Source organism: Cyprinus carpio, chromosome B4 (genome assembly GCF_018340385.1).
Source record: "Cyprinus carpio isolate SPL01 chromosome B4, ASM1834038v1, whole genome shotgun sequence".
Classification (NCBI taxonomy): Eukaryota; Metazoa; Chordata; class Actinopteri; order Cypriniformes; family Cyprinidae; genus Cyprinus; species Cyprinus carpio.
Genome location: NC_056600.1, coordinates 13,232,649 through 13,255,732, shown reverse-complemented (window position 1 = coordinate 13,255,732; position 23,084 = coordinate 13,232,649). Strand labels below are relative to the sequence as shown.

Sequence of the window (23,084 nt, the reverse complement as noted above, 5' to 3'; positions counted from 1 at the left end):
GGAAATGCAGAATGGCTGAACTGCAATAAACAGGTTTACATAGACCTTTATTTTGCATTTATTGGAGACGTTTTAAAATAATATGCGCACTGATTTGAGTGAAAATGTGAGGGAGGAATCGATGCGCCCTCTGTCAGTTGCAGTTCCACGGTTGGACGCATGGTGTCAGTGCGCCGCAGGTTTTAACACGGCCTTCGATCAGCTGTTTGGCGCTTCACGCGCTAGTGTTTGTGAACCGACCGCGGCGGCAACATTTGAACAGATTCAGGTGTGTTTGTTTTTCCTAACCTTGGCGTCTCAGTATCTAGTTGTCCCCTATAAATGTTCTCTAAATATAACTGGCACACCACATGAAACTAAAGGCGGCCGTTATTCTCATCTTGAAAGTGGGAAAAACGTTTTGCGTCTGTCTGTTTGTGTGAAGTTTGTTTGATTCGCCGTCAGTCGGATTTTGACAGGTTGGTTTGCTTTTTTGGCTTGTCTGTTTTTGGTTTTATCTACGAAATGAGGCTTTAAGAATAGTTTGAGATAATGGCGTGAGGTTTTCGGTTCTATCCTTACTTTTTTACGTCATCCATAATACGCAAATAATGCAGTGACCGTTTAAACATGAAACGTTAATGGGCTTTTATATAACTTAGTATATTGTACCATGTTTTCTGTCTTTTTATTTACAAGCACTATGTGTTTGTTTAAAACATATCTACTGTATCTAAACTAGATGTAATAATTACGAACGTGTTATAATTAATTTTTTTAATCTTCTTCAGTCACCTCATGGGGGTTGGACGCTTTGAGATCATATGACCTGCTAAATACTATTCACTGTCTAGGGCCTCATTTATAGTTGCACAGAAACCATCCTAAATTTGATCTTACAGTCATCTCTCAAATATGATGTTCATACCAGCAGCCATATCACCCTGCAGCCCAAGACTGTTTGCCCACTGAAGCTAAGCAGGGCTGAGCCTGGTCAGTACCTGGATGGGAGACCTCCTGGGAAAACCAGGTGCTGCTGGAAGAGGTGCTAGGGAGGCAAGCAGTGGGTGCTCACCCTGTGGCCTGTGTGGGTCCTAGCGCCCCAGTGAAGTGATGGGGACACTATACTGTAAAAAAGCAAAGTTAAACCGAGGTCCTGACTCTCTGTGGTCATTAAAAGTCCAAGGATGTCCTTCGAAAAAGAGTAGGGTTGTAACCCCGGTGTCCTGGCCAAATTCGCCCATTGGCCTCTGACCATCATAGCCTTCTAACAGTCCCTTTGGCTTCATCACTCTGTGTCCTCTCCACCAATAAGCTGGTGTGTGGTGGGCGTTCTGGCGGAATATAGCTGTCGTCGCATCATCCAGGTGGATGCTGCACATTGGTGGTGGATGAGGAGATCCCCCCCCCCCACAATGTAAAGCGCTTTGATATATATATATAAATGTAAGGAATTATTATTATTATTATAGAACGCGTGTGATTCATAGAATGAACGCATGCACGGCTCTCTTTCAGATGATGATGTAATGAATGGATCAGTAATGAATCACAAATGATCTTGCACTTGCGCGCAACTGAATGGTTTCAGCTCTCTGCCTTGTAAATGACTCATAATTAATGTCATTAACATATAAAAGATCACCAGTCATTGTCCAAATCTTTTCATTTAGAACAGAGAGCTGCAAGAACAGCTTACATTTTTAAAAACCTGCAGTACTTCGACAAGAAAAAGTACATACGTCTGCTCAGACCCTGACTTTTCCACGTCAAAGTTTTTACAAATATTAGTATTCAAGTGGATTTAAGCGTACGCACACTCTAAGATCAAATCTGTGCGTACACATGCTTTATAATTGAGGCCCTTAGACTTTAAAGACATTAATTTGTGTCTCTCCTGTAGTTCGAGGCTTTCTCTTTTTGCTCGCTCCAACATGGATGTCGGAGTGACCCCGAGACGGCACAACCCCGTGGACAGCATCTGCCGCAAGCTGCAGACTATCCAGCGACGAGATCAAGAGGTTAACTCGCCCTTTCAGATCCCCAAGTTCCAGTCCAGTAGCTACGACAGCCCTCACTCGGGTCTGCGCCTCAACCTGGAGGCCATCCTGAAGAAGCGTACCGTCCGAACTGACGGAGACTCTGACTGCGATTCCTCAGCGAGCATGCTGACCCCCACAGCTTCCCCGGGACCGGGGTCTGCCGCCAACACCCCGCATGCTCCCATTACACCTGGCAATGCTACCTATACCATTACCAGCATGCTGAGCACGTTAGGGGAGAGGAGAAATACAGCAACGTACAGCCGGCCATTTCGGCGTAACTGCTCCACCCCAGCAACCCAGACTGGAGACAATTACTTTAACTTTACCCCACGCTACTCGACACAAACCCTGCTGGAGCGGCCCGACACAGAGGTGAAGACCTCGAAAATCCCAGCACCTGGATTGTTCTCGTATAACTTGAACTTCTCCTCCGATATTTCTAACATGGACAGTGAACTCACCTACCCGGCCCTCGTGGTTAAGAGACTTTCACTGGGCGAGGGTAATGAATCATCTCTTTTTAGTTATTTTTTTAACATTATAAATGTTTTGTTAAAAGCATTGAATACATGTTTTTGTTTTTCTTGGGTTTCGAACAGGATCTCTGTTTCCCTCCGAGCCCAAGAAGGAGAGCATGGCTGAGGTCAGTCTGATTTGTGAGGAAGACCTGTTGGACACTATTTTTCAGGCCTGTGACACACAGTGCAGAGGTATATACATCACCCCCTCATTGCATTTATTCTATATACTCTTCAGTTATATTCTGCATTTTAACTTCTTTAACTTCTGACCTTAAAAGTAAAACTTTTACTCTGTACCGTACTTTTACTCTGCCCTCTTTATACCATGTAAATGTAAAAAAAGGTGGTCAATGCGTCTCCACTTCCTTCCATTATAGAAAAGTGAAGCCAAAGCATCCCAGTATGGCCACAGTCATCTTGTGAAAATGATGTCATTTGGAGGCAGAGTCTGTGTAGTAGTGATTGTGAGGTTGAGGCGTGGTATCGAAGTCCCACACAAACTCCCACAGACCCAGTCACTCTGTTTTTATGGCATCAAACAACAAACTAAAAGCAAACTTATTAAAAGACTTTAACATACATTAGCATGATAAGAACTACCTAAAATGATGGAAACCATCTTTGGGAAAATTTTATTTGAAATGTAATTTGATTATTTAGTTTAGCTCACATCCTATTTGTTTACATGGAGAGGTAGGGGTTTATGACCTCTATTGCAGCCTGCCACCAGATTATGATCAAAATGTTTTGGCTTCACTTTTCAGGTTGTGTGCGGCACACTCGCTCTGTACCATTTGTGCTGTTGATGCAAATAAAAGTGCGGTTATATTTATTGTTTGATAAATTTCAAAGGTGAAATAGTCATTTGATCGAGAATTGAGGATGAACGATTTTCACATGCAGATTGTGCATGTAGAATGAAAAATCTTCAACATTTTAGTTTTAAGGTTTACAATGACAAGCCATTTTTTCTTTATAAAATAACATGTACTGATAAAGTGTAGACAATAAAGGTGCAGTCACATTAACCTTTGTTTGGCAATTTTTTGTGGGCACAGTCTGGTCATTTCAATAGGTATCCACACAAAGTGACTTCAGTGTGAGCTCCGTTTCATATATTGCTGTACTGTTGACAATGGATCTTTTCAGCTCATGAAATTTCACTAATGTGACTGCATCTTAAGACCAGGAAAGTGCGTTACAATAAATCAGATTTTGATATCTTGTAGATTTTAACTGCTCCTTTGCCCCTTAGATTGGCAGATGTTATTCCTCAGCAGGTTGTGAAGCTAACTAAAGTTACAATAAGTAATAAGATTATTTTTGTTTGGTTAAACTGAAGTAACTTCTAAGAGCATCTGAGAACATTGACTCATTCAAACCCAGCAGCAGAGATGTTTCTTAGCATTCAAACCTAGAGGCAAACACCATCTGATCTGTCCTCAGTGAAGCCCTGCTCTCTCGTCATGATGTCTCTGACCTGATGTGCTTTCTGTGGTGACCAGGTCACTAAGCTAACAGGAGACAAAAGCTGCTTTCATTTATAGCCATTCTTCTTATATAAAGGCAACAACAAAAAAAAAGTTTTTTTTTTTTTTTTTTTTTTTTTTTTTAAAGTATGTTAAAAGAGATGATAGCAACAGACTATATATGTGTGTGTGTATATATATATATATATATATATATATGTGTGTGTGTGTGTGTATATATATATATATATATATATATATATATATATACACACACACACACTGTCTCGATAAGAGCAGACACGCGGTCATGGTGACTCAGAACAAGTAGGTGTTGGTTTGCAAACTTTCTGTTTGACTTTATTGTTGGGATGGCATCTGATGAGACCCAGGTCCTCTATGACCATAGCCACTGTAACTATAGTAACACATTCCTCTGTTGCAGGTAAAGTTTATGTATCACACATTGTGGACTTCTTGAGACACACTACTTGCCGCAGTTCAGAGGACAGTGGTCTAGAGGAACTCTGCAATATGCTGGACCCAGAGCACAAGGACATCTCCATAGACCTGGACACATACCATGCTATCATGAAAGAGTGGATCGATGATTGCCGGAACCAGGGGTATGAAGACATATATGTGTATATATACCCTATGCTTTAGAACAGCGATTGCCATTGATGCACTTTAATAAAGGCATTTTTAGTTTGGGAAATCTGATGGTTGTTTAACTTTTGATAATTTTGCTAAAGGCTCTGGTCAGTTAATAGGAAGCAGTTGTTTTTGCAATCAACTCTGTGCGGTATGTCTTTTGTAGATGTTGCCAACCCAACCAAAGGCACATTGCAGATTTTCATCAGTCTGCTATCAATCCACAATCAGTTTTGATCACAAGGCCTTTCTTTCCAACATTTTCCTCATGACAAGTTTTTAAGATAAAAGCCCAACTCAAATTTCCCCTTTTTACATTAGGAAGGACTCAAAGAATGACACCCATCAGGAATCATTCAAACTATGGGACAGTTTATCAGGTGAGATCTTCTTAGGAGTATGCCAGAATGCCCAAAAGCTCAATGTTTTTCATATTTTTTTTGTTGTTAATGTTATAATTTTGTATACAATCACCTCTTATATCCTTTAGCAAGAAGATCTGCTCTATTAAATATGACTTCAGGTAGTCTTGAAGCATTCGGAGGGGAAGCCTCCAGAGCTGACCTGTAAGTTTAGGAGTGTGAGTTGTTTGTTTGTGATGGATAAACAGTTACAAGTAGTGGGAGTGTGGTTTGTGAGACTGTATCAACTGTATCTATCAATATCAACAATCAAAACAGTTTATCTATCAATCAAAACAGTTCAACAATCAAAACAAACTCTAAGGATTTATGCTTGGATGCTTTTGAAAAATAATTTCTCCCATTTTTACACAACTAAAACTTAAAAAAAATAAATAAATGCAATCAATATGTTACTGCAAAATTATTTACTCTCTCTGTGTGTGTGTGTGTGTGTGTATATATCTGTACAGGGAGACTTCAGATCTAGTCTTCTGTGTGGCTGATCTACAACTAAATAACCAAAAGCTGCAGGAGGAGGTTCGTAAACTGAAGCAGGCGGTGGAAAGCATGGAAGACACCAACCAGAAACTCATTGAGGAAAATGAAGACCTCAAAGCACAAGCTAAAATGTACAGACTTCTATTACGTTCTGTCTCACTTGTCTTCTTCCTTTACATCTGAACCCTCAAATAATAATCATGTACAAAACATGCCTTAACACTCTCCTCTCGTCACTCCCTACCCTCATCCTGCAGAGGGCAGCAGTTATTACAGAAGGAGAAGATGCTTAAAGAGGAAGTTGAGGAGATGAAGCTGAGCCTGACCTCTTCAGAAGAGAGTCGAGCTCAGGCCTCCGCTCAAAGAAAGCAGATGGTGAGACACAAACCTCATTGATAGCTGTTCTGATGTTAATAAACCATGTTATGAGATTCAGGTCTCATAAACTGATGCAAACAGATAACATCTGGTATGTTGATACTGAGATGGATAGTAATATTACATAAACCAAGGTTAGGCAAACATCCAGAATAAACAAATCTGGTTGCCAGATAAACACCATCATACTGGTGTATATTCTGACCACATATTGATATTGACATATACATTATTAGAACAAACATGAGCACTTTTATAACCTTTCATTCTGGTTTCCTACAGGAACGGGAAAACCAGAGTCTTATATCCAAAATTGCTGCTCTACAAGAGGAGGTATGGCTCTATCCATTTACACATCCATCCAGTGTCAGTCATGTAGTTCACTGAATGGTTCTCATTCATCATACTTATTCCATTTTCTTTGTCCTCCTTCCTCCACATTTCTCCTTCATCACATATTAAAACATGAAAGTCACACTGGAGGCTGAAGACCTTCAGAAAAAGATCAATGACCTCTGTGACCTTAATGCTGACCTTCAGGTAGGGCTTAATTTAGTTTATTCATTAATGATTGGCCTTTTATGCAAAAAATTAAATAAAAAATCAGGTCTGTCATTGGTGAATGTTTTCTTGCACACTCAGGTTCAAGTTCATTCATTTGATGCCATTCTGGCTGACAAGGAGTCGATAATTCAGGAGGTCAGTCCATCTTGTGTATCACCAAGACAATGATTTGATATGAAAACTTGACTTGTTTATACAACTTTACAGAAGAATTTAGCTTTTATTTAGTCATTACTAAAATCATTCAGTGTTCTCATTATTCATTTGGTATGTTTATAGAATCTGCAATCATGTTAAATTATATTTGTCCAGTATCATAACAGAAACTGCCCTCTTTCTTCTCCAGAAAAATAAACAGATAGATGAACTGAAGGTGGCCATTGTGGAGTATTCCTCAGTTACAGAGGTGAACTCCAATTCTCTTTCTCTCTAAGTGTCTAATATCAGTAATCAGTCATTTTTACCACAGCGCTGTTTTTAATGCTGCTTTGGCTGTTAAGTTGTTCAAGGGTGACCACCATTTATTTAGATATCATATTGCCATGTCTGACCAAAGTTTCACATAAACAGATCTTCAAAGAGCCATACAGCCTACTACAAAGAACTCCACAGTAAAGATTTATCCTTTGGCAGACAAGTATCTATAATAGTATCTATAAGCCAAATTTGCAACAACAATTTAAAATCCATAACAGAAAACCAGATGTTGAAGTTTGCAAGGCTTAAAAATGGATGTATCATACGAAAACTTTCAGTGGCGCAACAGCACTTCCCGAAAAGATGCTCACACTGCCCCTGAGCCAGTATCAAAGAATCCTGGAAAAAATTGTTTCCGTAAAGATATTAAGCAGCACAGGTATTTTCATCATTAATAATAAGAATAAGAAAAAAAGTTTCTTATGCACCAAATCAGCATATTAGAATGATTTCTGAAGGATCGTGTGACACTGAAGACTGGAGTAAAATGTTAAAAATAGTTTTAAAATATTTATTTTAAATTGCAATAATATTTCATGGTTTTACTGTTTTTCAAAAACATAAAATTCTTACAATACCATAGAAGTGTATATTAATGTGGCAAATCATGTATTTGGTCAGGAGCCACAGCAGACAACTTTCTGTCTTTGACTCTTGTCACTCAGAATGCTGAGTCAGTGGTGTAAGAAAGTTCTACACCCAAATGTTTTAGGAACTAAAGCCTGTAAAATTATTGTAGTCAAGGAAGTGTACATGTGATAACTGGAATAAGGAATTTTAATTGTGTATGTGTTAATTTGGCTTGCTTCAGCTGTTGAGAGCAGACAAGAACAAACTGGAGAGTCAAATGCAGATGATGCAGCCTGATATGACAATGTAAGAGCTCTATGTAATGCACTTAACACAGCAATGAAAATATTAGCTGATTAACTGACCTTATTAATGTCAAGGATAATACTTGCACAAACATCAGACATTACTTCACATGTTCTTCTAACTGTGTATGTGTGTGTTTGCAGCCCAGGTCTCTCTCTCTCTGTGGCTTACAGACTAAATCAGATGAGTTCAGGTTCTCTTCAGACGGAGCTGGCTCTGGCACAGAATCCCCTGGAGGTCTGCAGTGTGTTTTGTGTGTGTTTGCAATTCACTTGTCTGTCTTTGTCCCTTCCATGATTTGAAGTGTCTCTTTCTCTCCACTCCCACTAACACTCATGTGCTGTTCTCCGTTCGCCCACTTTCTCTCCCACTCCACTGCCATAGAGTGCACTCCGTAATCCACACCCTCTCGGTGCTTTACACCAAACTTTAGGCATTACAATGAGCCTGACTACGTGCGCTTTATTTCACAATTTTAATTTTTTGCTGTGGGAGATTCCATTGTTGTAGCTGGTGATAACTACATACTAGGTATACTAGGGTTGGACTTCAAAACTGCCTTCATTTTTCATGGAATACAGTTGCTGCAGATTTGTTGGCTGCACATCCATGTGAATCTCCTTTTCCACCCCATAGCAAAGGTGCTCTATTGGATTGAGATCTGGTGATTTTGGACACCATTTGAGTATAGTGAACTCATTGTCATCAAATTGGTTTGAGATGATTTGAGCTTTGTGACATGGCATGTTATTCTGCTGGAATTAGCCATCACAAAATAGGTAAACTGTGGTCATAAAGGGATGGATATGGTTAGCAGCAATACTCAGGCAGGCTGTGGCATTTAAACAATGCCCAATTGGTAATAAAGGACACGAGTTGTGCCAAGAATATATTTCCCACACCATTACGCCACGAGCAACCTGAACTGTTGATACATAATAATAATAATAATAATAATAATAATAATAATAATAGTAGTAATTTGTTACTTTATATATAGCGCTTTTCTGGGTACTCAAAGCGCTTTACATGGAAGAGGGGATTCTCCTCAGCCACTACCATTGTGCAGCATCCTCATAGCTGGATGGATCCATGCTTTCATATTGTTTATGCCAAATTCTGACCCTACCATCTGAATGTCACAGCAGAAATTAAGACTCATCCAATCTATTGTCCAATTTTGGTGAGCTTGTGCAAATTGTAGCCACAATTTCCTGTTCTTTGCTGACTGGAGTGGCACCCAGTGCAGTCTTTTGCCGGTACAGCCCATCTTCTTCATTGTTCTAAGTTTTGTATTTTCAAAGATGATCTTCTGCAGACTTTGGTTGTAACAAATTGCTGTTTGAGTTACTGTTGCTTTTTTGTCAGCTTTACCAGTCTGGCCATTTTCCTCTAATCTCTGGCATCAAAAAGACATTTTTGCCCACAGAACTTGTCTATCTGTCTATGGTATTAAAATAGAAATATAGAAAATATTAATAAATAAACTGGAAAAATTATATATTTATATTTTAAATATTTGGAATGTTATATCATAAAATATTAAACATCACGCATGTCTGTGTATTTTTAGGGTTTGGAGCATTTGTCCTCCTCTGTTTGTTTTGCATCTTCTATGGATGAGACTCTAGATCGGGAGGTTCTTCTGCTTCTCCAAGGCCCAACTCCAGAGCAGCTTTCTCTGGAATTTAAAACTCTGATCAGCAGACTGGTAACCAACTAACCAGCCATCACACTCAATTTTCTTAAGTTAACTTCATCTGTACAGTTAGTCTGAAGTTAATTTTGCCAGCTTTCCATCTTTAGACACCTGAATGCTGGTTTTGTATGATGCTGGTCCATAATGTTTTAGAGTGTTCACAAGTGTAAAACATGAATTTTTCCAGAAAAGGGAGTTTAAGGAAGATGGCATCACCTGTCTCACAGCATTCAGAGTCCTTACAGAGAACAGTGAAACTCAGGAGATCAACACCGACCTCAAGATACAGGTAAGAGTTTCTTCAACTAAGTCAAATCGTAAAGTATCTAAACTAATCATGATAAAATTATATAAAGAAACACACATGGGCATTTAAAAATTTTATATAAGAACCCCCCTTCCCCTTATCTGAACTTTTATCTACCACATTGTATAACTGCTTGGCTGGACATGGTCACTCTTATTGTGTGTATTCAGTGGACCGCAGCAGTACGTGCGGTCTTCCCCGGTGGTAAAGTTTACAGGCCAATATTTTTCTCACTCCAATTCCCACGATGCACAGGGGCAGTGTGTCCAGTCAGACTAACTCTGTGACTCTCCTTAAGATAATCTTTGATTAAACTTTTTGATCTTATCGTATTTACTAAGATTTAGTTGGTAGTAATGACTTACTGGTGCACTGTGTGTTGTATTTAGTCATTGAGCTTCATTGTTGATCTTGTGAACTCTGGCAGGGCCTGGAGGTGCAGCTCGAGCAGAGAAGGAGTGACTGGACCCGCAGTCTGGAGCAGTTGGACCAGTACACGGACTCTCTGGAGAGGGAGCTTCTAAAGATGGCTAGCAACATGCGACGTTCTCGCACCGAGATCCTGCACCTGTCTGTTAAGTAAGTGGACTGATATGGTAGCAGAGATGTTATTGTATTATTTTTGATGGCAGTTTATTGAAAAAAACTTTTTCCCCCCATTATCGATTCACATTTACCATTGTGTTATGAATTTTCAGGGGTGAAATCCACTTCATTAGGAATATATACATATTCAGGAATTTCACGTGAGATTTCGGTTCTGTGTGGTCTTGCAAATTTGCGGAATTGACTAACAGAAAGCTGCTAGGTCAGTGGTCTCAAACTCCGTTCCTGGAGAGCCACAGCTCTGCAAAATTTAGCTCCAACCAGCTCCAAATGGTTGGAAGTTACTAGTAATCCTGAAGTACTTATTTAGCTGGATCGGTTGTGTTTGATTAGGGTTGGAGCTAAACTATGCAGCACTGTGGCCCTCCAGGAATTGAGTTTGAGACCAATGTGCTACACTGCAAAAAATTATTTTCTTCCTTAGTATTTTTGATATTTTTTTCAGAAAACAAGACATAATATCTTAAGTCATTTTACTTGTCAAGTAAAATAGTATGCTTGTTCTCTGATTCAAGAATCCCCAAATTAGATGTTTATACTAGAAAACAAGACAAAAATATCTGCCAATGGGGCAAAAAAAATAATTATTTGCAGATTTTTTTTCTTACCCAATTGGCAGATAGGTTTTAAGCATTTTTCATACATCATCTACACTACTTGACAAGTAAATGCATCTATAATGTTTAGTGTTTATTTGACAAACAAGGAATTTTTTTTTTTTTGCAGTGTAGGTGCTTCAACAAAATGCAATCGTATAAGCCGTTGTTAGTGCTTCATACGTCAGTACACTACTTGACAATAGATATAACTGTATTAAATGCCATGAGACTAATTCTGTGATGTGAATAGCAGCACATTCTCATGCCTCCTTGAGAAAGTCACTGGCAAAACAGCTACTTCATTGTAATTAAATATTTCCAATTTTTATGTGTTGCTAGAAACCTTTTCATGATTATTTCTGTCATATTCATGTATGCAGATACTTGTGCTAGACATAGTAACTTAATTTAGAGTTTGATCATGGTATTGGTAGTACATGTACATGGCCATACAGTTAAGGTTTTTTTTTTTTTTTTTTTTTTTTTTTTTTTTTTTTTATAAACCAGAGTATATTCATTTTAATTAAAGCAACACCCCTTTCAAAACAGTGGAAGGATTACGGGGAGAGGCCTTACCAATTAGGTCCAAGTCTGTTTGAATGTTTTTAGAAGCATTTGTCAAGGGGCTGTTCTGGTTGACCCCCTCAAGCTGTTTTTGGTTCACTGAAGAGGTGTCCCTAATCTGACATAACACTGTTTTCAAGGCTACAGTACTCAGTGTACTGTAGATAAAAGGCAAAGGCTGTTGAGAGAAGCCAGGTAAGTTAAGGGGTTTCACCATCCAGTGGTGCTCTAAGATTTGGGTGAAGGCACAATGGGACAATGCTTGGGCGTGCGGATTGGGTATAGTATGTCCAGCTTTTGCTTTTGTAGCACTTGTGAACAGTTCAGAGATCTGCTGAGGATGTATGGGGATTGTGTTTGTAAAAATGTGTTGTAAATCCTCAGGTTACCCACGAATAGGTTTTGATTGAAGTCATGATACAATTCTTGATGTCTTTCACATTTTTATCAACAGTGCAGGGGCATTGTCTCATGCTTTTCAATAACCAGAATGATTGTGTTTTTGTAGATTCACATTCACTCAATTCCAGGGCTCTGAACCGGTTCATGGAACGAAAATGGAAACTGGAAACAAACAAAATTTTGACAGGAACAGAACCAGAAACAGAAACCAAATAAAATTTTATAGTTCTGAACAGAATCTAAAATTTGAAATGACCATTAACCGGTTAATAACGTTATTTTATCGTTCCATTTAATATTTGAAATTTGATGTCAACCAATCACGAATTCCAGTAGTACGTTCTATGCAAATGTGCCGCTGAAGCCAACGAGTGAAATGTCCGCTCAGCTGTGAACTCATCATAGGTAAGTCACAATGGCAATGCACGACCCCTAGAGTTTATCTGAGGATAGTGTAAGATGAATTCAACAGATCACACGCACCTGCAGCGCTTCTGTGAATGGAGAAAACAGAAAAACTATAGGCTTACATAAAAAGGAATATAGGCATATACACTAAATATATTTCACTTAAATCATATTGACAGATTAATGAAACAAAAGAAAAAATGTGCTAAATTACGGTTGTGACTAGGGATGGCTTGATACCATAATTTTGGCTTCGGTACGATACCAGAAAGTAATACCTCGGTATCGATACCATGGGTGGCAAAGAACCAGCCTCAAAAAATAAGTGAACTGAAGGAATATCGATACCATGGGTGGCAAAGAAAGTGCTTGATCATCATTTATAGTATTTATCTTGGTTAATGTTAGGTATGTGTTTACTGCATAAAGTAATGTTAACATACTAAACATGTATTAGTAGCCTACATTTATCATTTATAAATAATCATTGATCTACATTAATAAGTGCTGTAATGCTGTTTATGTATTATAACAAATGTTTTTTTTTTTTTTTTTTCAGGTGTAATTAACAGTCAAAGTAATATTCAAAATCACGTTATTATTTCTCTCCCCCTCAGATTGTTTTCAGATTTCAGACTCAGATAGGCAAAAAAAAGCTTTAAATATAAATTTCTCTATCTCTCGGCTGCTTCATGTTAGCGGTCGACAATGTGGCAGAAACATTCCCTTCATATTATTGATACTAAAATTAATATAGCAAAACTGTTCATTTGAATCAACTCGTTTCATTCAAATTAAAATTAATATTTGACTGTTTGTCAAAATCACATTATTATTTCTCTCCCCCTCAGATTGTTTTCAGACTCAGAAGCTTTAAATATAAATGCAAGTGCAAATATGTGACCAAAAATGTCACTGGTTCTAGCGTCACATGTTTGAGCTTTAAGTCTGAATTTATGAATGATGCACTAACCTATCGATCTCTTAATTCTCGGAAAAGATCAGGATGAGCACACGACAAATGCTTAGCAAGATTTGATGTGTTGAATTCTGTGGTCAGTTTGTTCACCTTTATCATCGGTTTTGTATGCAAAGTAATGCCATATTTCTACTGTTCTCTGTATTTGTTTGTTTTGGGCGCGTTAATAGTTTCATCTGTTTGATCCATGGTGTTGTTCTTCAGGTTTCCTGGTTTCCCAACAATTTGGGAAGCACTGCCACGTACAGGTGTACTTCGGAACAGCAGCACATGAAATAACGAATTGAGCAAAATTATGATACCGTACCATTTGAAATATAGTAGATACCAGAATTTTTCCAGTACCGGTATATCGTGCATCCCTGATTGTGACACGTTCCAAAGTTTTCGGAATTTAAAACAAAACCGCAGAGTAGTTTTCTTTATTTTGCAAAAGGTTTACAGTTTTAATTGTTTTGCAAAAGCTTGACCGCTTTGAATAATATCTTGCTTCTGTATAACCAACCAGTGTTGGTATGACCATCACGCCGACACCTTACGTTTTTATAATGTTTTACATAATTTCGCTATATTGAAGCCTGTTCATTATCAAAATAAAACACAGTTAAAGAAACAAATAAAAAGTTACACTGCTCCGTTGTACAAAATTTGTTGCGTTCAGCGTGACCGCACCTCTCTGGGCTGATATAGCCAATGTGAAGGATGATGTTTTATGTTGATGAAAGTACAAACACTATATAATAAATAATATTTTCCTTTTCTTTTTGAGTAAAGAAAACGCTGTACTTATTATTATTATTATTATTATTATTATTATTATTATTATTATTAGGCAAATTGTAGGCAAAGAAAATTGTTTTTAGAAAATAACGTTGTTAACCGGTATTTCTTCCACCCGAACTGGTTTCGGAACAGTAATAATATCAGAGGAATGCAGGAACAGAAACGTTAAAATATTGATTCTGCTCTGAGTGAACCGATTGAATTCACATTCACCTTTTGCACAAGTTGTTTTGTAGCGAATTTGCTGAAAAGGTTTAGGCAGAGAGAAACTGTCTTTTAGAATTTTGTGAATTCAGTGGTTTCCTTTTAAATTTTTAGGGTACAAGACCAAGAGAATCAAAAGCAGCAGTTGCGAGAGGAACTTGACCAACTAAAGGCTCCGCTGGACAACAGAGAGGCCAGCAGCCAAACACCGGATCACCTACAGCAGGTGTTGAACCTCACTAAACACTTGCTTTCATTGCCTGCACATGCTTCAGCATATGTGGGCTTTAAAACTCATGACAGATTTAGATTCAGCCATGGGCAAAACAGAAATAAAGATTTTTGTAAGCTTCTGCAGATCACAGATGGATACTTTTACAGTCTCATTACAAGATGCTGAGAGCTGTGTGTGTAGGAGGCAAGTGTGGTTTGTGAGCCAGTTTGGAACTTGACTTCATCTTGAACTCAACTCTAGAGATTAGACGCCGTTGACTGATTACCCCACAATGTTCTTATGTTCAGAAGTTGGCTCATGTCTTAGTTAGATTTTTCTTTTTTTTAATTCAATTTATTTGTATATACTACTATGCATATTATTCCAAAATCTCCAAAAGCTTGCCAAAAATGTTCAAATATATGAAGAAGAAATCTTTTGAAAAACTAGCAGTTAGCAGGGGAAGCCCATAAACTTTTAATATAGTGTTCATGTAGAACTGCTGTAAACTTTTGAAGAACTACAGTAGGATTCAGCTGGGGAAACCCACATACCTTTAATATAGTGTTTATGTAGAGCTGCTGTCACCGACTGTTGACGTGACTGGTGTGATTGTGCACCTTCAGGTTGTGGAAGAGCTGGATGGGGCCTGTCTTGAATGGGATGAGGAATATGTGTTGTCTGAGTCTCCACCTTTACAAGAGCTCGGGCCTGACCAGGAGATGCTTCAGGAGATCTGTTGTGAAGAAGAGGAACTACAGGCCCTGAAACAGGAGGAAGAGGAGGAGGTGGAACACACAGAGACTGTGAGGGACCAGGAGAAGATCACGGATAGGACTGAGGGAGAAGGTGAAGCAACACAGGATTCTGGAGTAGGGAACGAGGAGATACAGAGAGACCCCACCATCTCTCAGACACCTCTAGCAGATGACACCACTGGCGGAGAATCACAAGGTGAGAATTAAATTGATTAGTAAGGCTTATTTTTTTCCATAGTGGAAATCAGTTTAGATTGCGAACAAGATTCTGAAGAAGTTTCAAAGTTAGATTGCAAGATGGAGAAGGTTTTATAAATGGTAAAATGGAAGAACAAGCTTAAATGGTGCATTTTTCCTCTCTAAATAAGAACCTTTCTGGATGTGAATAAATCTTGTTTCAGGTCTAATGGGAGTGTGTGATTTGAGATGAAGTTGTCTGGTGTAAATAGTCATACCTAGAGGACAACCGGTCTGTGTCAGATTCTTTAACCTTTAGTGGCACAGATCCGGCAGCCATCCCTGAAACTTAAACACAAGCTAGAAAATCAGCGTCATTCTAGCTTCAAACCTTTTTTGGCTTTCCTTCCACTATTGTTCTGCCATCTTTGGTCAGTATGTAAGGTTAACCTTTATCCTCTGTCCCCATCCTTGACCGCGTGACTGCCAATAACACCAGAGGCTTGTCACTTAAGCTCCATTATGTGATCATAACAACTGGACATGACATTGAGGCATTAAAAAAAAAAATGCAAAGTACGAATAGGCTGATTTTTTTTTTTTTTTTTTTTTTTTTATCTGTGAAAACTGGGACAATTCAATTTCTTAATAGCACAGTTTTGCATTATAAATATTTCTAATCTAATTGCTGTTGTGTTAAGGACAAATGGATTTCTGTGAACGTCACCTTGTTCCAAACAAAAATGTTAATGTTTGTAATCTTATGAAAATGTAGTTATTTTTTCTGCTTCTGTAATGTTTGGTTAACAATACCTAGGCTAAGCTATTTAAGATTTGTTTTCCAATTATATAAACATTGTTTATGGGATGCACATTATATTGATACATTATTGGTTATTGGCTGATATGTAGTTTATTTAAAAAGTGAATAGCAGTTGTTTGTACTATACATTTTTACATTTCACATTTAAAGCAATTGATTTTAATATATTTTTAATTTTTCACAAAATGATATATAATTTTGATATTAGTTACACCTTATAGGTGAATCCCCTTCTTGTGGTCAATGAATTTACTGCTTTGCTAGGAAATATGTCACATTATGTAAGTAAAATAGGTTATGAATGCCATTTCATTACTTTTTTTTTTTCTATTTCAGGAACTCTGTTTGTGGGTGAGGAAGGAATGCAGAGGCCTTGCACAGCTCTAAAGGTATATTCAGTTTCTCTTATCTTAACTTCCCATAATATCTCTATCGGATACCTCTAACTATCAGCTAACAAATCAATTAATAATTGTGTAAATGTTTTCTTTCTTGTGGTCTATCTCATTATGCAGTGGCGCAAAGCAACTTTTATGCACATTGATGTAGTGAAGTTCAAAGAGTTTTTAAATACAAGCTTTCAGAGTGGCTGACCATGAAATTCAAAAACACATTTTTAGTGACCTTGTCATGTGTTAGGCAAGCCAAGCCACATTGTTCTTTTTGTTGTCATGGAAATTTTAACGTTTGGCTTGGTTGGTGGATCCATGTGACTCACTGCTGCCACGTTGATAGTTTTACTAGAAAATGCTACTTCCTGAATGCTAGCGGGAATTTAGATGATCCTTAGAACCAGTGTGTGCACACAAACACGCATTGAGAGGGTATTGCACATCACGCCTGAATGAACTTGCAATCATTTGCATTGCAAATGTCTGAAGTGTGGATTTGCGCGCAATCATCATTCAAAAGTAGTCAATATGTCGACTTTGGGGAGATGTTTTTCTCTGGCAGAGTAGAGATTCATTTTATGCTGCCCTTCTGAATCTTTTCCTGAAAACTGCAGGAGGAAGACCGACTCCCAGAATGCACTGGGCCTGAGGACGCCCACGAGCAGGCTGCTCCTCTGCCTCACACCCACAGTCAGTGTGCTGGTAAAAGCTCTTCCTCTCACTCTTCCTTCTCTGCTTAATGTTTTAGTAACATACAGTGCTAGACTAAAATACATTTAATTTCTCAGTTGAATATAAGAGGATTTTCATAAGACAAAATTACATTTTAAATGTTCCTGTTGCGTTTTTATTTCAATGTGAATTTATTTAATCTCTTTGTGTGTCTGAACACACCTCCCCACTCACTCTCCAGATGCATCTTTGAGCTCTGAGACTCCCCGTGAACAGGTGACCACAGTCAAACACCTTATTTCATCTACTGAACCTTCCTCCCTTGTGAGCTCAGAGATGGTATCTTCCTCTGCGGGCCAGCCTGAAGTTGATGATTCTATTACAGGAAGGTACAATTTCCATATATCAGCATTGGCTTGTGGATTTTCTCTGGCTCACTGATATAAAGTGATAGTTAATGATTCACCGAAAAGAAATTATGGTCTGCTTTCATTCGAAATGCCTACCACACACCCAAAGATCACATTTGCTAGTCAAATGTGTGTCATCTCTTCCTGTGTTGGGCTGTTTTGTGTAGACATATTAAGGAGTTATTACTACTGACAGAGCCTTGCTTTGCATGCTTACCATGCACCTGTGTGGCCAGGCTCGGACAGACGCCCCATCCATGCTCTGCTGGAGCACACAAACCATCATTGCACTTCCTGAGAGCAGCTGCATCCTGAACCATCAGAAAAACAAACTGACAATTTAGTGACAAACTTTCTCTTTCCTCCCTGGTCAGGACCCAGCAGCCCATTGCCGCAAACGGAGAATCTAAAGGAGATCGTGTGGCCACCACATCCGACATGAGTGACTCGCAGGTCAGTTTGAGGAAGCTGAGGAAACCAAGGGGAAGCTCGTTGCGTTTGTAGTGCCGCTTGCTATTTCTTCCTCTTCCCCTTTTGTGTTTTTGTTTCTTTTTAGTTTTGCCCTTCTCTCTTATGTTCTTTTGCAAAAAGCTTCCTGTTTGGTGGTCCTGTGTAGTGAAAGAGAAGCTGTCTTTTCTGTTGTGCCATAAAGAAGAGCCTGCAGTTGGGCGTTTTAGAGAGTTCTGGATGGCGGTAAGCAGGAATAACTGCTCATGAGGGGACGTGCCTACTCCCTTATCGATATGATGTGCCTGGGCTTTCGGTGTTGTTTAGAATTACTTTGTGCTGCTTTGTAACATTATATTAGCACCTGACATCTGACAGACTGGTTTTGTTAGTGGAATTTGCCCGTTTGTTTGTCCAGAATCAGATAATAACTGTTTTATTAATCTGTGAAGCCAAGGGTTGTTCTGACATATGCACTGTGATAATCGCTCTATTGTTGACACTCTGTTGTGAACGTTATTAACTTATAAAAAGATGGGAGATATTCAGGTGAACTTGAAGTGCAACCAAAATAAACTGCACTTCATCTAAGGGCTTTTCTGCACTTCAGTTCATAGGGAGTGGGCAGTGTTAATACAGTATGTAGCATATTACTAGACATAGGTGTAGGTAAGGGATAAATCAACTGTCCTATAGCATGTATTGGTTTTAAAGAAATGCTTCATATTCGGGTCCAGCCTAAATGCAGAAAAGCTAGTTTACACTGCCCTTCAAAAGTAAGGGGTCAGTAAGATGCTTATATATACAGGTGCATCTCAATAAATTAGAATGTCGTGGAAAAGTTCATTTATTTCAGTAATTCAACTCCAATTGTGAAACTTGTGTGTTAAATAAATTCATTGCACACAGACTAAAGTAGTTTAAGTCTTTGGTTCTTGTGATGATTTTTCACATTTTAATTGTGATAAAAAAAAAAAACATTTTTTTGAATTGGCTCACTTTTATGTTCATTTACTGTACACATGTACTCAATACTTGGTAGGGGCTCCTTTTGCTTTAATTACTGCCTCAATTCAGCGTGGCATGGAGGTGATCAGTTTGTGGCACTGCTGCGGCGGTATGGAAGCCCAGGTTTCTTTGACAGTGGCCTTCAGCTCATCTGCATTGTTTGGTCTCTTGTTTCTCATATTCCTCTTGACAATACCCCATAGATTCTCTCTGGGGTTCAGGTCTGGTGAGTTTGCTGGCTAGTCAAGCACACCAACACCATGGTCATTTAACCAACTTTTGGTGCTTATGGCAGTGTGGGCAGGTGCCAAGTCCTGCTGGAAAATGAAATCGGCATCTTCAAAAAGCTGGTCAGCAGAAGGAAGCATGAAGTGCTCCAAAATTTCTTGGTAAACGGGTGCAGTGTCTTTGGTTTTCAAAAAACACAATGGAGCAACACCAGCAGATGACATTGCACCCCAAATCATCACAGACTGTGGAAACTTAACACTGGACTTCAAGCAACTTGGGCTATGAGTTTCTCCACCCTTCCTCCAGACTCTATGACCTTGGTTTTCAAATGAAATACAAAACTTGCTCTCATCTGAAAAGAGGACTTTGGATCACTGTGCAACAGTCCAGTTCTTCTTCTCCTTAGCCCAGGTAAAATGCCTCAGGAGTGGTTTAACAAGAGGTATATGACAACTGTAGCCAAATTCCTTGACACGTCTGTGTGTGGTGGCTCTTGATGCCTTGACCCCAGCCTCAGTCCATTCCTTGTGAAGTTCACTCAAATTCTTGAATCGATTTTGCTTGACAATCCTCATAAGGCTGCGGTTCTCTCGGTTGGTTGTGCATCTTTTTCTTCCACACTTTTTCCTTCCACTCAACTTTCTGTTAACATGCTTGGATACAGCACTCTGTGAACAGCCAGCTTCTTTGGCAGTGAATGTTTGTGGCTTACTTTCCTTGTGAAGGGTGTCAATGATTGTCTTCTGGACAACTGTCAGATCAGCCGTCTTCCCCATGATTGTGTAGCCTAGTGAACCAAACTGAGAAACCATTTTGAAGGCTCAGGAAACCTTTGCAGGTGTTATGAGTTGATTAGCTGATTGGCATGTCACCAAATTCTAATTTGTTGAGATAGTGAATTGGTGGTTTTTTGTTAAATGTGAGCCAAAGTCATCACAATTAAAAGAACCAAAGACTTAAACTACTTCAGTCTGTGTGCACTGAATTTATTTAATACACGAGTTTCACAATTTGAGTTGAATTACTGAAATAAATGAACTTTTCCATGACATTCTAATTTGAGATGCACCTATATATATATATATATATATGAATTTGTGTTTTGTTATTTAAATAAATTTATTTTTATATGTGGCTTAATGGTTAGAGAGTCGGACTTGCAATCCAAGGGTTGTGAGATTGAGTCTCGGGCCGGCAGGAATTGTAGGTGGGGGGAGTGAATGTACAGCGGGCTCTCTCCACCCTCAATACCACGACTGAGGTGCCCTTGAGCAAGGCACCGAACCCACAACTGCTCCCCGGGTGCTGCAGCATAAATGGCTGCCCACTGCTCCTGGTGTGTGTTCACGGTGTGTGTGTGTTCACTGCTGTGTGTGTGCACTTTGGATGGGTTAAAAGCAGAGCACGAATTCCGAGTATGGGTCACCATACTTGGCTGTATGTCACGTCACTTTCACTCTAATATATATAAATAACAAAACTGTGTTCAGCAATGATGCATTCAATTTATCAAAAGTGACAGCAAATGCATCTATAATTTTATATAAGATTTCTATTTCAAATGAATGCTGTTCATTTAAACTTTTTAAATTGTTTTAAGATATGTTGTATTAAATTTTTTGTTGATCTACTATTTTAAACATTGATAATAATAAGAATGTGTCTTGAACACCAAATCAGTATATTAGAATGGTTTCTGAAGTTACATGTAACACTGAAGACTGGAATAATGGCTACTGACAAGTCAACTTTGCATCAAAGGAATAAATTACATTTTAAAATATATTCAAATAGAAAAATTATTTTAAAACGTGGAAATATTTTGCTGTATATTTGATCAAATTAATGTAGATTTGTTTTAAAAACATGAAAATCTTAATAACCCTTAACTGGTTTCTTAACATGTTTTGCTTTAGTATCCATATTTTGTACTGGGCATCAAGTGCAATAAATGTTGCGATCTGTCTAATTTGGCTAGCTTCTATAAAATGACAGATTGGGCTCCCATCCTTTGACGTCAACAGAAAATATGGGAAGCTTTTCATAAGCCTATTTATTTTGCTATCTTAACTTTGCTAAGTGCAACTAACCAATTAATCATGCATTTGTTTCTTCCCTGGTGACTGTGACTCAATCAGAACAGATCTGCAACAGTTTTTGGTGTTATTTGTTGGTTGTTTAATTGTTATTTTCCTTGTTTTTTGAACTTGGTGATAAAATATGTTGCTCAGGCTGTGTGTGTGGTTTTTCATCAGTATGTTTGGAATAAGTATAGCACTTTTTCACTCCCACTTCAATGAACTCTGCCAGTACAAGTGCTCTCCCCCTCCAGCCCTCCCCCTCCCTTTCTGTCACTCCCTCTCTCTCTCTTCCTGTCTTTACCATCCTCTCTCTCTCTTTGCCAGCTGTAGAGCTCTCACACACATTATGTAAGTATCTAGCACTTCTCTCTCTGTAAAGCAGAGTGTACCTCTTATATTTCATCTGCCATGTCATGGGACAGGTATGGAAATGCATGCGCATGTTATGTTTATTTGCATATTTAGGTATTTTACACCGATGTATATGCATTGTTGTTCAGAGTGTGTCACTGGGTCATAATGCCATTCTGTTGTCTCCTATAGAGACTGAGTGAGGGACAGCTTTCTAAAGTGTCTGCAAAATTGGACAAGTGAGTATTTTTCCTCTTTGTGCAACTGATTATTTGAATGTATTTATTACAGAGGGGCTGCTAGACTGAGTGTGTTAGTGTTCTAATGTGTGAATCTTCAAGAGTTGCTCTACATTATTGTTAATTATTTGTTTAGGAGTCCCTTGTTTCCAGTAGCTGAGGAAGAGGAGGCCATGCCAGAGGCGGCGGAGGTGATATCAACGGGGGTGAACTCACCAGGTAGGAGACAATACACCTGAGGACGTTCCCTGTTGACCTTTGAAATAGGGATGTCAAATGTACTGCTTCTGATGACTGCAATTAAATACACTTCTTTTTCAAGATGAAGTTGATTAATGGAAACGCAGATTTGCCAATGTCTTTTTTTACATTAAAATTAATCTATGAACAATATTGACAGGAAAAAGAGAAAACCAAGAACTGTTGTTCATTTATTTGTTTTAATTTCTGACTGATTACTTGTATATTTACATAAGCAAACTCGGAGCAATGTGTTTATAATTGACAAAAAAAACTTGAAGGCTGCATGCCATTGTTCTAATTTAATTTAATATTTATATTCATATTTTGCTTTTTAAATGAGTTAAAAAGCTCAATAGCAGTTTGTCTTTTGCTATGGTTTTGAAATTGATAATGAGAATTATGAAATCTCACTGGAATTGCTATTGGTTACTAACATTCTGATATTGTGACCAACCCTCAGCATTAGCATCAGCAAATGTAAATATAAGATGACAACTTAAATGAAAATTTGAAATATTGCTTCGGAAGCTTAACTAAAATGAAAAATGGAAGGGCTAAAATAACTAAAAATGAAAAATATAAATTAAAGATAAATTTAAATTATTTAAAAGAAACTTGAAGA

General features: G+C 38.4%; 1 protein-coding gene and 1 pseudogene across 5 annotated transcripts in view; both read left to right on the top strand.

Moving 5' to 3' along the window:
* Positions 1 to 125: 125 nt before the first annotated feature.
* The window catches only part of LOC109077438 (lymphoid-restricted membrane protein), a 29,259-nt gene continuing 6,300 nt past the window's right edge, over positions 126 to 23,084 (top strand). For 4 of the 5 annotated variants that reach the window (XM_042722040.1, XM_042722043.1, XM_042722041.1 and 1 more), the window contains exons 1-25: positions 126 to 268; positions 1,883 to 2,526; positions 2,624 to 2,734; positions 4,460 to 4,640; positions 4,990 to 5,048; positions 5,159 to 5,234; positions 5,543 to 5,701; positions 5,828 to 5,945; positions 6,231 to 6,281; positions 6,411 to 6,488; positions 6,591 to 6,647; positions 6,859 to 6,918; positions 7,801 to 7,865; positions 8,009 to 8,102; positions 9,439 to 9,576; positions 9,752 to 9,853; positions 10,299 to 10,450; positions 14,531 to 14,642; positions 15,257 to 15,584; positions 16,725 to 16,777; positions 17,395 to 17,482; positions 17,694 to 17,841; positions 18,237 to 18,315; positions 22,173 to 22,219; positions 22,356 to 22,438. In XM_042722040.1, coding sequence (XP_042577974.1) covers positions 1,914 to 2,526; positions 2,624 to 2,734; positions 4,460 to 4,640; positions 4,990 to 5,048; positions 5,159 to 5,234; positions 5,543 to 5,701; positions 5,828 to 5,945; positions 6,231 to 6,281; positions 6,411 to 6,488; positions 6,591 to 6,647; positions 6,859 to 6,918; positions 7,801 to 7,865; positions 8,009 to 8,102; positions 9,439 to 9,576; positions 9,752 to 9,853; positions 10,299 to 10,450; positions 14,531 to 14,642; positions 15,257 to 15,584; positions 16,725 to 16,777; positions 17,395 to 17,482; positions 17,694 to 17,841; positions 18,237 to 18,315; positions 22,173 to 22,219; positions 22,356 to 22,438 — 3,052 coding nt within the window. In that variant the 5' untranslated portion in view covers positions 126 to 268; positions 1,883 to 1,913. Of the gene's footprint in view, positions 269 to 300; positions 459 to 1,882; positions 2,527 to 2,623; positions 2,735 to 4,459; positions 4,641 to 4,989; positions 5,049 to 5,158; positions 5,235 to 5,542; positions 5,702 to 5,827; positions 5,946 to 6,230; positions 6,282 to 6,410; positions 6,489 to 6,590; positions 6,648 to 6,858; positions 6,919 to 7,800; positions 7,866 to 8,008; positions 8,103 to 9,438; positions 9,577 to 9,751; positions 9,854 to 10,298; positions 10,451 to 14,530; positions 14,643 to 15,256; positions 15,585 to 16,724; positions 16,778 to 17,394; positions 17,483 to 17,693; positions 17,842 to 18,236; positions 18,316 to 22,172; positions 22,220 to 22,355; positions 22,439 to 23,084 lie in introns of those variants that run through there. The other variant, XM_042722039.1, reaches the window with a different exon arrangement.
* On the top strand, positions 906 to 1,021 carry LOC122137292 (annotated as a pseudogene).